Raw genomic sequence first — 14,608 nt, forward strand, 5'->3', positions numbered from 1 at the left:
TAGGAAATAGGCAGCTGCTTATGGCCCTGTCTCCTGGGAAATGTGGAGGATTTCCAGGCAGGTCTGGACTGTAGTGGAGTGAAAAAAGCCGAGTCCAAGAACCCAAGTTCAAATCCCACCTTCGACACAACTTAGGTGATATGGACCAGCAACTTAACGTCCTGGCTTCAGTTTCCTCGCCTGTAAAATGAGGTGATTGGATTAGATTACCTCTAAATTCCCTTTCTGCTCTACGTCTATGGTTCTATTACCTTAATATTATCATGTGGTTCTGAGGTTTTCAGATTTGGAGATCCTAGAATTTATAATTTTCCTATCAGTCTGGCAGTGGAATATTGAGTAACTGCTAAAATGAGAAAGGATATAGGGAATACTTAAAAGGTATCTAGTAAAGTGGGTCCATTGTTTCTTTGACAGCTTCTTCAGGTTCAGCAAAATCTGCAAATGCTAGATCTCTTATTCCTTCATGTGGTCCTCCAAATGGTCCAGGAACTGGTTCCAGCTTAGTGTTTGGAGGAGTTTGAGGAAATTAGAAAGATTCATCCATCTACTTTAAAATTAAGGTATAAGCAAATAGATCTTGAGTGTAAGGAATAGTAGTAAGATGTCCTCATTGTTTTCAGGGATACCTCGGTGGGGGGTGGGTAAATACCTGAGCCCAAGATGCATTGAAGTTTTCATCAATCACTTGGTAGTTTTCAAAATTATTTTTATTATCATGAAATTTATAAACATTAACAAATGTGAACATTTCCATAAACAAAGAATAGAAGACGACTGTGTATATATGAAAATGTGAATCTCCATCACTTACAACTTGTTATTAAACCATCTAACATCTTCATGGTATTTCTTCCAAAGCTTGTTTTTCCTCATTGTCATATGTCATTTGGGCCTTGAAAGCCTTGCTGGCATGACCCTATGACCCTATGGATGATGGGGATCTTGAGTTTTCCTACTGGAGCTCTGCTTCTAACCCTTCTCCCAGTTCCTGAAAATGCCACTGCTGTTACTTGCTGGACCTTCTCTTCTGGCATTTCAGTAGCCCTCAAAATGCTACCTTTTCCAAGTTAGCCTAAATAAGAAGATAACCAGCAAATTCTAAACACACCATTCCCCTAATTATCACCTGTGTCCCATGCTGAAAAACTAACTCTAGATCCCCTGACCTCTGAGGAAACTTTGGATCTATCATTTCCCCAGTTCTGGCCAGGTTCAGACAGGCAAGCCCCAAGACTCATTCTCTTGGATCTCTGAGTATCTACAGAGCTAAGCTAATTTCTTTTCCCTCTCCTCCTTGTTCTCTCACTTGGCCCAGTCACCTGGGCTTGGGCTCACTTCATCCCTTCTGGAGCTAGGGCCCCAAGGAGACACACCCATTATCCATATCCATATGCACGAATCTAGTCATTGCCCAGCATTTCACAAAGAGATAACCACCAAGTCTAGACCAAAATTCTAGCCAAAGGAAACCCCTATAAGAAAGAACAATTTATCTTCCCCTTGCACTGTGGTATGAAAATATCTTCCCCATTTGCTGTTTCCTGATCAACATTATTCACCTCGGTTACATTGTCTGTCTCTTTGGTTTATGTTGCTGTGTCTCAGGCTGTAAGATCTGAGAAGACAGGAACCGTAGAAGTTCATGCATTTTATGTGGTGCATTGTAGCACCATATGCAAGTTGTTATTTTAAATACATGCTTGAAGCTAATGGGACTAAAGTGCTTCATTATCAAATGATATAATATTTGAAAAGTGCTTAGCATATAGTATGTAACTTAATAAATGCTTGTTCTTTCCATGTTGGGGTTGCCCTCCTGAGATGTCATGATATAGTAGAAAGAATTTTATATTTGTAGGCAGAAGACTTGAGTTTGAGTTCTGAGGACCTCTTTCATAACTATTTGACTTTGGTGAAGTCACAACCTCTCTGAGCCTTGGTTTCCTCATCTGTGAAATGTCCTGCCTTTCCCTCAGGGCTGTGGGGAAGTTCAGCTGAGCAAATGGATTTAAATTTCACAAACTCTAAAGCTGTAAGCAGATGTGTGAAGTATAATTCATGTTAAAGAGCATCCTCATCACTGGCCTGGGTCTGTGTCAGCAGCATTAAGTGGCCTGAGTTGTGGAGAAACCATCTCTAATGGGGTGTCTCTTTCTTTCAGGAAAATTTTACTTCTTTTCAGATGGCCTTTTGTTTTCCCACCATCATTATGGAAGTATCACCATCTCTAAGAATCACATGAATTCCATATGCTTCTATGATGGGGTAAGTGTTTCACTTTTACCAGATCTGCATTTTCTTTATTTTATTGCATCATTTGTTTTTATATCACCTACAGGATAAAATCAAGTAGTCTTTTAAAAATGGCATCCAAGCTATCAATGTTCATTTGAAAAAATGCTTCAAATTACCCATCAGAGAAATGCAAATTCACACAAATCTGAGCTTCCACCTCATACTCATCAGATTAGTAAAACTGACAAAAAAGAAAAATGACAATTGTAAGAGGGGTTGTGGAAAAACAGGTATTCTACTATGTTCTTGATGGAGCTATGAATTGGTCCAGCCATCCTGGAAAGGAATTTAGGGCTAGACTCAAAGAAGTTACCCAACTCTGCATGCACTTTGATCTCGTGATGCTACTCACTGGCAGGTCTGAACCCCCAAACATATTGAAGAAAGAGGAGAAGGACCCATATGTACAGAAATTTGGAAAGCAGTTCTCTCTGTGTTCCAAATTGATTCCAATTAAGGTGTGACTAAACAAATTATGGTATGTAACAGCTAGTATTATGTAATAGCTAGTATTTATATAGTGCTTGGAGGTTTTGTTTTATTTTGTTTTGAAATTTTTTTTGGCATTCGCTTTTATAAGATTTTGAGTTACAAATTTTTTCTCCCTCACTCCCCTACCTCCTCCCCAAGACAGGAAGTAATCTGATATAGCTTATATGTGTACAATCATATTAAACACATTTCCACATTAGTCATGTTGTGAAAGAAGAATCAGAACAAAAGGGGAAAAGCTTGGAGGTTTTTTTTCTTTTTCTTTTTTTTGGGCAATTGGGGTTAAGTGACTTGCCCAGGGTCACACAGCTAGTAAGTGTCAAGTGTTTGGTCTGAAGCCAGATTTGAACTCGGGTCCTTGTGACTTCAGGGCCAATGCTCTATCTACTGCACCACCTAGCTGCCCCTTGCTTGGAGGTTTTTTAACATGCTTTACAAATATTATTTCATTTGATCCTCACAACCCTGGAAAATATATGCTATTATTATTCCCTTTTTACATATGAGGAAATTGAGATAAACAGAGGTCAAATGATTTGTCCAGGGTCACACGGCTAGTAGGTGTCTGAGGTCACATTTGAACTCAGGTCTTCCTGGCATAATTCCAAGTCCAACACTCTATCTACTGCATCACCTAGATGCCCTGTATATAGCTGTATTCAAATATGGTACCTCAAGAAATAATGGGGGCAGCTAGGTGGTGCAGTGGATAGAGCTGTGGCCTTGGAGTCAGGAGGACCTGAGTTCAAATCCAGTCTCAGACACAGGACACTCACCAGCTGTGTGACTCTGGGCAAGTCACTTAACCCTGACTGCCTCACCAGAAAGCAAAATAATAATAATAATAATAATGATAATGAAAGGGACAGTTTCAGAGAAACCTGGGAAGACTTATATGAATTGATGCATGGTGAAGTGAGCAGAACCAAGAAACAATTTATACAGTAACAACAGTGTAAAGACAACAGTTTTGAAAGAATGCTGATTAATGCAATGATTGACCATTCTAAAGGATCATTGAAAAATACTCTTGACTTTCTGACAGAGAAAAAATGATGAACTCAGGGTGCGTAATGAGATGTAGGTTTGGTGGCATGGACTGTATGAACATTTGTTCTGCTTGGCTATGCAGATCTGATACAAGGGGTTTGCTTTTCTTTCTTCCAGTTTCTCCAGGAGATGTTGTGTGGTAAAAGAGTGTTTAGCAATGGATCTGTCAAAATGGGGGGGGGAGAAAGAGAAGAGAAGCTCATTGAGGCATTTTTAAAATTCATGGAAGAGAACAAAAACTAGAACAGCTTTAAAAATAATACATTGAATTTATTATGCTGAAAAAGAAAAGTAAAATGGTCATGATGTGGTTTTGTAGCTTCATGTATGATCCTTTTTTTCTCTTCTACTTTATGTCCAGAAATACTGTTTCTTATTTGGTTTTGGTTAAATTCAAAATTGAAAAAATTAAAGAAAAGGTGGCTCTCTGAAAGAGGACAGAGATGGATAAATGACATGTTTTGGAAGAGGATTTTTATAGGGAACAGTATAGAAACATTTCTCTTTGGAGAAGAATTGTAAAAATAGAGTTTTATAAACAAGTGGGAGGGACTTTAGACATGATAGAAAAAACAGTTATTAAATATTTAATACATGCAAAGCATGGTGCTAAATGCTAGGGATATAAATAGAAAAGGAGGACCAGTCTCTGCCCTCAAGGAGCTCACATTCTAACAGGGGAGACAACACACAGAGAAGAGGTTTTAACTATAAGTCAGATGGGAAGGTTCCATGGTTCTTAGGGGGAAGCAGCAAAGCAATTGGTAGTGTGTCTTCTTCAATGTTGTTTCCAGTGATAAAATCATACCTTCTTCTTATTTGAACTGTCTGATAGTTCTAATGGTTTTGGGTCTTCAGTAGCTGTGGTTGCTGAGGAAGCTTGGACTTTAGCAAGGTTGCATCTCCGTAAGGGTTGCCTCTCTAACTGACGGCTGTAGGTGCAGGTCTAGAACTAAGATCTGTATTCTGGAAGCCACTGCTGTTCCCAGGGCTCTTGGGCTTACCTGTCCTTGGGTGGCAACTAATCCAGTAATTGCTGGCAGTATTGTCAAAGAAGATAGACCCTTTCTCCTTAGGGATTGCCTCCTTCAGTGATGGTGTAGGGTACAGGATGGAAGTAGGGCTGTTGGTCTGATGGGTACTGCTTTATCCAGGGCTGTTGGATTTGGGGCCCTAGGATGTTTCCATTGGATCTGAGAGGAGGTGGTAGTCAAGATGGTGGTGGATGGTAGTGGTGATTTAACTCTCCTAGCACATGCCATTTCCTCTTTCTACCTCAAGGTGCCTTGCTTGCTTATGGGTGGCAAATACTATTTATATAATTATTTCTTCTCAGTGAATATAATATACTGGCTAGTAGGTTCTTTTGCTGGCTATGAGGCCTAGGCTAGAGCAAAGGGATGTGCAAAAGCATTCCCGCTCTCTGAGAACTCCCAGAAAAATGTTTAAAGTCTTTGATCATGAACCCTATAGGGGACCAAGGTTGATTTCCAGAAGCAGGTTATCACCCCCTCAGAATCTCCTATTGTAGATGGATTAGCTGGAGATAGAATACCAAGGGGGTCTATGCTGATGTGGAGGACAGCTCCAAAGGAGACACTTTGTCTTTGCCTCTGATCCAGTGTAAAGGTCATCTGGGAACCTTTTCTCAGCCTAACTAGACCGATCCCTAGGAGCCCAGGTTACTGGGTGGTATCTTACTTACTCAAGCCTCTGCTTTTCCCCTCCCTCTGCTGACCCACTGAAGGTTACTCTGTTGGCTAGTACTCAGACTCTAAGGAGTCTTGACCATGGTCACTTCCCTCCCTGTTGATGTCAGAGAGGGTAGTGGAGCACTTAGGTTCTCTGATCAGTCTCCATACATTAGTGATATTTGGTCAACTGAAACCAGAGTTTGACATGAGTTCATGGTATCTTAGGGAACCTATCAGTGTCATGCAGGACACCGTATCTGATTAGGACCAAATAAGCGAGCTTCCCATTGGCAGTATCGTGGGGGGGAGCTGTCCCCAGGGAGGCAGAGAAGATAACTATCCACTTACTCCTGGAGGAGCCTTACACTCAATGCACTTCTGTCACTGCAGTCTCAGCCACTTAATTTAATAAGCAAATGGTTAGGATGGTGCAAGCATTTCAACCATAATACAGAAAAAAAAACTAAGAGACCCTCCTTATCCTTGCTCCCTTTCTCGTTAATGCTACGTTGACTGAACCTTTGTAATTCAGTAGCTATTTTAATACTGACCTTCCTTTAATTGTTTCATTCAAGAGTCTCTCTTTTCATGCAACTGTGGCTTTTTTCAATATCCAGCTATCAGCCTTGACCCAGGGCCAGATATTGTTAAAAGCCTAAAGTCAAATTTTATTGTTTCTTAACTGTGTGGGGCAAGCACAGTGGAGGAAAAAGGGCCAGAGGTGAAGGAGAGTGACTCAGGCAAGGCTGTGGGCAGCCTCGACACGTGATGGCAACCACACAGCACGGAAAAGAGTGACTCCTTAGGCCTCCTGTGGGGTAGCTTTCTGAAAGGAAGTGAAGAATCAGGCAGTGGCATGCTTGTGTGTGAATTTTTAATGAGAGCAAAACAGAGGTACAGTCCTGGACTGTCTGAGAAGGGCATGTGGCTATAGTTGCTGGGAAGGCATTTTTGGTCTCTAAGATATCAATTTCCAAAGGTTATTTATGTATGTGCCACAGTGATGCCTGCCTTTCTTTAAAAATTAGTGGTGGACCTATCATCTCTCTTCCATAAATTCTTTCCTAAACCTAGAGCTATTTTCAACCTTTCCACTTCTCTGGATTGTAATTTTTATCAGTTTGCTCTCTGCTCAAGGTTAATTAGACCTAATCAATGCAAGTCCTATTTTTATACAGCAGGGAGCAAATTTGGTGAACAAGATTGTGTTCACTTTGTCTGTGTCCTTCATGAACTTAGGCTTATTTCTTGCTGATGATTTGGCAAATCCCTCTTTTGGTAAAGCTGTTGTATTTGGTAAAAACCTATGTCCCTTTCTGTGTTATGTCTTGGACCTACAAAGGAAACCTTTTTCTGGGGATCGGATGTATGTGACTTTTTTCTTTTAGCGAGTCTTTATTACATCCCAAAGGTGTTTAATTTGTTAAAAGAGAATTATTTGTATTAGTCCAATTTTAATAACATGTTACTAATACAGAATTTTAACCAGTGTTTACACAAAAAGAAAAAAATCTCCTAGCAGACTCATAGAGCTTCAGCCTATCTTCCATGGTGAAAAATTGTCAAGTCTCTATTAATGAGAATTGTCGTAATTCTGTGTGTGGTTGGGCTGAGGCTATAGTCTGTTAGAAAGGGCACCATGTCCTAAGAAATACCTGACTTCTGAAGTGACTGTGAATGTGTATGTGTTTACACTCGTCAACTTCCCATATTAGCTATTGGGGTGACACTGACCTCAAAAGAGTCAGGTTATATCTTCTTTTGCTATAGAGGAGGTCCCTCGGTGAAGTTGATTCCTCACAACTGTCCAGAGGTGTGTTTGGGAGTTAACTTGGGCCCCTTTATGTGCCTGGCACCTAAATTGGGAGAGTGGTCTCTCCTTCTGTGAGGAGCTAGAACAGGTAGGCACTTAGGAGGTATGATATAAGGAACAAAAATCTATCCTCCAAGCATTTCTCAGGTTTCCTGACATTTGTTCATTATGAAGATGCATTCCTTGGGTCTAGAAGGCTTGTCAGAGATTCAGTCTCCCATTAGAGTTTAGCTATGTCTAAAAGGTATCATACCTTAATATCAGCTAATATATTAGCAGGGACTAATTAGTTGATCAGATTGCTTTTCAACTGTGCCAAATATCTGAGAACAGGTCTTTGCAGAATGGGGCCCAGGTGGGATATGGGAAGGAAATGAGAGAAATTGGTAATGGAAGGGGAAATGAAGACAAGCTTCACCCAACTTGAGAAAAAATGCCTGTAGGAACCCCGACTAGTAATCAATGGGAGAAGAGTTTTAAGTTCTCAGCTTTCACAAGATAGAGGAGGGAGTGGCTTTCTCTAGAAAGTAGAGTTTTTGGCATCCCATATGGAAAACTGAGACTCTTCCCCAATTATCTCTATCCCCCTATGGGGGAGATAGAGGAAGGAGAAAGGTGGACGGCTTTAGAACAGGAATACTGTCACATCTGGAGGAGCCAAACATGAACTGCTGAGACTGTGAAAGTGGCTAACTTTGCATTCTTCTTCTTTTCCTTGTGGGAATCATTGATTTTTTGGAGAACGCATGGCATTCTGGCAGAGCTGATGAGGCAGCCAGGTGGTGTAGTGAATAGCATGCTGGACCTAGAGGCAGGAAGACTAATGTTCAGAAACTGCTAGCCAGGTGACCCTGGGCAAGTCATTTTACCTCCCTCTGCTTCAGTTTCTTTATATGTAAAAAGGGGATAGGGCAGCTAGGTGGCACAATAGATAGAGCTCTGACCTTTTAGTCAGGAGGACCTGAGTTCAAATGTGGCCTCAGACACTTGAAACTTAGTAGCTGTGTGACCCTGGGCAAGTCACTTAATCCCGATTGCCTCACCAAAAAAAATAAAAAATAAAAAATAAAAAGGGGATAATAAAAAAACCTGTCTCCCTGGGTTATCATGAGGATCTAGTGAGATAGCATATTTAAAGTTCTTTGCAAACCTTTAAGTGCTATATAAATGCTAACTATTCCAACTATCCTCCGTTCCTGATCCTTCATAAATCTGGAGGGGTCATTACTCTTTCCATCTGCCTGACCCCAACAGCAAATCAGCTGTCTAGTCTTATTTTTTTCTACCTCTGGCACTATTTCTCACATCTGTACCCTTCTCACCACATCCTCTATAACTGCCCTAGTTTAGACCCTTACCTTTTCTTGCTTTGACTGTTGTGATTGTGTATTAGCTGGTCTTCATGCTTTTAGCCTATCCCTTTGCCTGCCCATGCTTTACACCACTGCCCGAGTAATCATCCCATTGCTCTGCTCATTTTGCTCTTCTCTGAATAGACATCTTCACTGGCTCCCTAAACTATTAAATAAATGTAAATTCCTTAACCTGATATTCAAGCCTTCCATAATTTGGTTGTAACCTAACTTTCCAAACTTATCTCATACTATTCCACTTCACATGCTTTCTATTCCAACCAAGCTGCACTGTTCTCTCTCTGTCTCATGACGTTCTGCCTTCTTCAATTTCTGTGTCCTAACTCAGCCTGTCTCCCATTCCTGGAATGGATACATCTCCCCACAACCATCTCCGTATTGATGTCACTCTCCTCAAGGACTAACCTAGATGCCACTTCTTCCATGAAGATTTAATACAGTCACCCCAAACTGAAAGTGATTTTTCTCTCCTGAAATTTTTTTATATCACCTTGTCTACAATCTCTCCTTTGTACCCATCACACTCTACCTTATATTCTACTCATTCTTATAACGTCTCAACCACCTACTAGACTGTAAACCCTTAGTGGGCAGGCACTGTGTTGTCTTTACTTTTGTATCTGTGCTTAGTACAATGCCTTGCACATAGAAGTTGTTTAATAAATGTCTATTGAGTGGAAGAAGTGAGAATAGACAAATGATTGTGGTTATTGGTTTCTATATTGGCTGTATGGATGATGGAAACATTCTCTTCCTTTTTCAGAAGTGCTTTTAGTAAAAGTCTTCTTTTCTTTTCTATTTAGGACTCCACCACTGTTGTTGCTGCCTTGTTGATAGACTTCAAAAGTTCCCTGCTTCCTTATCTTCCAGTTGAATTCCATACATCGAGCAATTTTCTGATGATTGCCTTTTTCCCCAAATCCAAGATGTACCAAGCATTTTATGCAGAGGTAACACCAGTTTATTTCAAGATTTCTTTAAAGAAATCGAGCCAGTTTGGGGCAAAACATAAGTATAGTGTTCTGCACACAGTAGGTGCTTAATTAAATGGTTTTTTTTTTTTGGATTCTAAAACTACTGCTGGATTATTTCAAGCAATTTAAAAGTGAGTGGGAAAACAGGAATGATGATCTTTAGGGAAGATGGCAATGAAATTGGAACAGCTATTTGGGTGCTTCAGTGAAGCAGTAGCACCAAGGATGGTAAAAGGCCCTATGTTGACTATCAGTGACCTTTGTTGAGACCTCACTGAGGCAGCTGCCAAAATGAGGTACAGCTCCAGTCCTCAAAAACCTAGAGGCCAAACTTGGACCCCACTCTTGGGGTGTCTAAGCTGCTGACTGAGAAAAACACAGGGAATAAGATATTTGAGCACATTTGATAAGAAAATGCCCACCATTACATGGAAGAGGGTCTCTGGGATTAAGCCAACCTGCAAGGCTTAAGTTAAATTTTGGGGATGTGAGACTTTGGTGTCTAAAGGATTAAATAATTAAGGGGTTTTCAGTTTCTTTGAAGATTCTCACCCAATACCTGATTTTATTTCTTCTTCTTAAGGGCCACCCCTGGATTTTTTAGGCTCAAGGTTTGGACCCATGCCTAAGTGTATGGTTGCATTAATAGCTCTCTCATGATCTGGAGAAAATCATTCTTTGTGGTCCTGCCATGATGTTTGGCTCCTTAGTCTAGATGAGTGCCTGTGGCTTTAGCTAGTGGAATCCTTGACCCAGGTTTCTAGACTGTGCAAGTGTTTGCAGCCTCTAATTACCAGTTCCTTTCTTCCCTGCAGTATGAGAGGCACGATTCTGCACCTGACTCTCCTAATCTTTTGTGTGAGAAAAATCTTCTTCATTTTTGTAGATATCCCTAGCTCTTAGTGATTACTTATTTATTAACTCCCTTATTAATAGCCTGTAGTCAATTGGAATTCTTATTTGTGGTCTATTCTAGTTAGTTCATTCCAGTTTTAGAAAACAGATGTTATCTTTGTTGATGTTTGAGTATGGTACTTCCTGTCTGTTTGACTAGTTTCATGGCTAGTTGTCTCTTCTTCCTGGACAGTAAGGACCCCAAAGCTGCACCAGGGCTGCTAGAAAGAAGGTCTCTGAAAGATGCTCATGGCAAAAAAGTTTCATAATCTTCTCTCCTAGCTGTCTGTTTCCTAGTTTTCTCAGTGTAGTTTATTGTCTGTTAGTCCAGGCTTATCTTACTACTCCTGCCCTCCGTCCAATTAACTCCATGATAGGACCTTTCTGGCAACTCCTGGGAGAGTGACCTAGGTTGGTCTTTCTTTAGATGGGAACTCTTGGGGAAGTGGACCAGGCTTGGCAGGTGGAAATCTAAACATGGCTTCATCTGCCGTGTTTCTTAATGGTGAAAGCGAATTGGCCAAGATTTTTTGTCAAGTGTCAATTAAGGAAGGAGGGGGAAAAATCCAGTGTGGGTAAAGTTGCCCTTGGATGCCAATTTCCTTTGTCCAGTGATCTTGCCAACAATTAAGGCAGAGACTTCATTTCAAGGAGTCCCACCTCCAAGAACATTATAAAGATATACGAGACCTGGAAACAGTTCATTGGCCAGCCATGGGTACCCACAGAGGGAGTAAAGTTTTCCTTGTGTGAGATTCTTTTGGAAAGGAGGGGAAACAAAACTTGAGGAGAAAATTTGAAAGATCTGGAAGCTATTATAGGAAAAAGAAGGTCAATTTGCTTCCCCCTCAGGCATAATGTTTGAGATAGATAAGCTGTGACACCAGAAAGTGAGAGGAGGAGGATGCCATGCATATACAAGACCAGCTGGGAGATTTTCAGAAAGGAGAGAGAGATCTGAGCTGTTATACAAAAATCTAAAAAAACGAGATTTTAGCCTAAGGTAGATCAAACTGAGTTAACAAATCTGGCTCTATAATTTCTTTTTTTTCCCTTAGTTTAAAAGAGCCAGTAGTACCAGAAACACACTTTGACTCTAGGGAAATACAGCAGATAATCAGCTTTTTCTTTTTTTTTTTTAGCATCTACCCTGTTTTTGCAGGATTGAACCCCTCTGTCGGCCCAGCTCTGAGAGCCACTGACTGGCAGAGGTATCTTAGAAGCTTGGCTTTCTGTAATCAGTCAGAATAACAATATTTGTAAAGTGCGTTGCAAACCTCTATGTGTCATTTAAATGCTGGCTATTCTTGTTGTTGTTATTACAATTATTGTAACCTCCTAATTGATCTCCCTTCCTCAAGCCATTCCCCTCTCTCCTTCATCTTTCATGCTGCTGTCAAAGTGATTTTCCTAAGCCCAGGTCTGACCCTGTCAACCTCCCACTCAGTAAACACCCCTGGCTTCCTAATGCCTCTAAGATCAACTATGAACACCTGTGGTTGGCATGTTAAGCGTTTCATAAGCTGGCCCCAACTGTATCTGTCCAGGCTTCTTACTTGTTACTTACACACACACACACACACACACACACACACACACACACACACCCACTCCATCTTGGGTCTCCCTGCTTTTGCACTGTCTGTGCCCCTCATCACATACTGGGGATGTTCTCCTTTTTACCTTCACCTCTGGGAATTTGTGGTCTCCTTCAAGACTCAGCTCAAGTATTTCCTTCTGTAAGAATCCTACCAGAATCCTACCAGCACAGTGGGTAGAGTGCTGCAGGTGGAGTCAGGAAGACCTGAGTTCAAATGTGGCCTCAGACACTTAGTAGTTGTGAGATCCTGGGCAAGTCACTTTACTTCTGCCTGCTTCAGTTTCTTCATCTGTAATGTGGGAATAATAATAACATCTATCTCCTAGAGTTGTTGTGAAGATAAAATGGTATGATATTTGTAAAACACTTTGCAAACCTTAATGCTCCATGCAAATGCTAGCTATCATTATCATTTTTGTGATTATTTACTTTATATATGCTTCATGTATACACTTATATATGTACATCTTGTCTGCCTTATTAAAATATAAACTCCTTGAGGGCTGGGATCATTTCCCTCTTGTCTTTGTATTCTGAGAGCCTCCTGTAAACATGTAGTAGGCACTTAATAAATGTTTAATTAATTAATTGATGATGAAATGCTGTGTGAGCCCAGACTGAGTGAGGGCCTTTGCCCTTTCTCATTAAGGAGACGAGGCTGGAATCAGCCAAGGCTATTCAACCTTGTCATTTATTTCCCAATACTATCTACCTTCCTCTTTGCCCTGAGTGCCAGTACATTCCAACTGGTTTATTCCTGCAATTTTCCACTGCAGGATAGTGGAAAGACTGCAGAGAATGAAGTCTTGGTTCCACTGCTTGGGAGAGACATGGCCTTCTCCAAGTTACTTTGCCATTTTCTCCAATGCAGTTTCCTCATTTGTAAAATGAAGCTAACACTTGCCTGGCCCGCCTCACAGGTTCATTCTAAGGATTAGGTAAGATAATGTCTGTGAAGTATTTTGGAAGTTGTAAAGTACCGTGGATTATCAGCTGTTATTATTATTCCTGCTTTTGATAGCACAACCTTTTTGCTTTCCTATTCTTTTCCTGTTTTAGATTTTGTTTCTATGCTGGTCCTGAGATATTTGTGTGACCCCCTTACTCTTACATGTTGACCCCGAGTTAATCCCCTCTCCTTCAGCTCTTCGTTATTCTCCAATGCTTTTTTAAATGTTAATGCACTGCTCATTCTTAAGGCTCTCTTCTGTCTGCCAGGCCCAGGACATGGCCTCCCCCTTGACCACACAGTCTGTAGCCAGTGGCCATTATTTTTGCTCCCACATCTGCTGTGTCCCATTATTCTTGGTGCTTAGAGAACATCACCTAAGTAACTGATACACCTAGCCCTGGCTGACTTGAACTAAAAGTCTTTAGAAGAATTTCAGAAATGGAAGGGACTGTTGGAAATCATCTAATCCATCCCTCATATTAAACAGACAAGGACACTGGCCCAGAGTGGGAAGTGACTTGCAGTGGAGCATACAGGGAGCCAATGGCAGGGCTGGTGTTCAAGCCCAGTTTTCCCGAATACCATTTTGTTCTTAATTCCTTGTTTTCCCTACATCATTGAGTCCTGCTGTCTGGGAAAGAGCCATTCTTTCTAATGAAACTTCTGACTTTTATCTTTTCTTCTTTACTAAATGTTGATGGTTAGGGTGCAGGGGTACGTGGGACACTTCTGGGCACTGATCACACCAAGGCAAGATGCCTACTTACAAGACAGCATCTGCTCCCAAGAGCTGCCATGTCATAGGGTTCACCTTGCCCTTGCTGCATCAGAGTTTAAGAAGGAGCTATTGAATTAATTAATTAAATAAATATTATGTAGAAGGACCTGGAAACACATGGAGAATTTTGGAGTAATTATAGCTAATATTTATCTAGTGAGTGCTTTTAGGGTTACAAAGTGCTTCTCTCACAACAACCCTCTCAGTCCTTGTGAGGATATTGTTTATTTCCATGGGAAAGCTGTGGAAATTTAGAGAGAGACTGCTTCTCTCTTGACTTATGATTCTGCAAAAGTCTATAACCTCCCTAATCAAATTTCTGGGAGAGCCCAGAGCCCCCCTGCCAAAAGCCTGTGAAGGAAGGTTCCGAAGATGACCCTACACTGGTTTTTCCTTCTAACGTTTTTTGTGTTTTGCCTTTCTCCCCTTGCCTATTTATTTAGGCTATAGATCCAGGCAAGAGGCCCAGCAGTGAGTCCAACAGTGTGTTCAGAGTTCTCCTCCATTCTCCAGCCTCCCTGCAGGCTGCACTTGAACCACTTCAGACAGAGAGACACGAGTCTTCTTTGTTTATTACGTGCTCCAGGGAAAACATTGCCATGATGAAAAAACATGTGCTCTCTTGCTTTCTCTCTTGTGTTCTCTCTTTATCTCTTGTGCTCTCTCTCTCTCTCTCTCTCTCTCTCTCTC

The 14,608-nt window shown here is 41.0% G+C and overlaps 1 protein-coding gene across 3 annotated transcripts in view; it reads left to right on the forward strand.

Moving 5' to 3' along the window:
* CUNH20orf194 (chromosome unknown C20orf194 homolog) overlaps positions 1 to 14,608 on the forward strand; it is a 170,525-nt gene that overhangs the window by 102,745 nt on the left and 53,172 nt on the right. For all 3 annotated transcript variants that reach the window (XM_027836287.1, XM_027836288.1, XM_027836289.1), the window contains 2 exons: positions 2,165 to 2,268; positions 9,524 to 9,670. In XM_027836287.1, the coding sequence (XP_027692088.1) occupies positions 2,165 to 2,268; positions 9,524 to 9,670 (251 nt within the window). The remainder of the gene's footprint in view (positions 1 to 2,164; positions 2,269 to 9,523; positions 9,671 to 14,608) is intronic.

Source organism: Vombatus ursinus, unplaced genomic scaffold, assembly GCF_900497805.2.
Source record: "Vombatus ursinus unplaced genomic scaffold, bare-nosed wombat genome assembly UNPS02014818.1, whole genome shotgun sequence".
NCBI lineage: Eukaryota > Metazoa > Chordata > Mammalia > Diprotodontia > Vombatidae > Vombatus > Vombatus ursinus.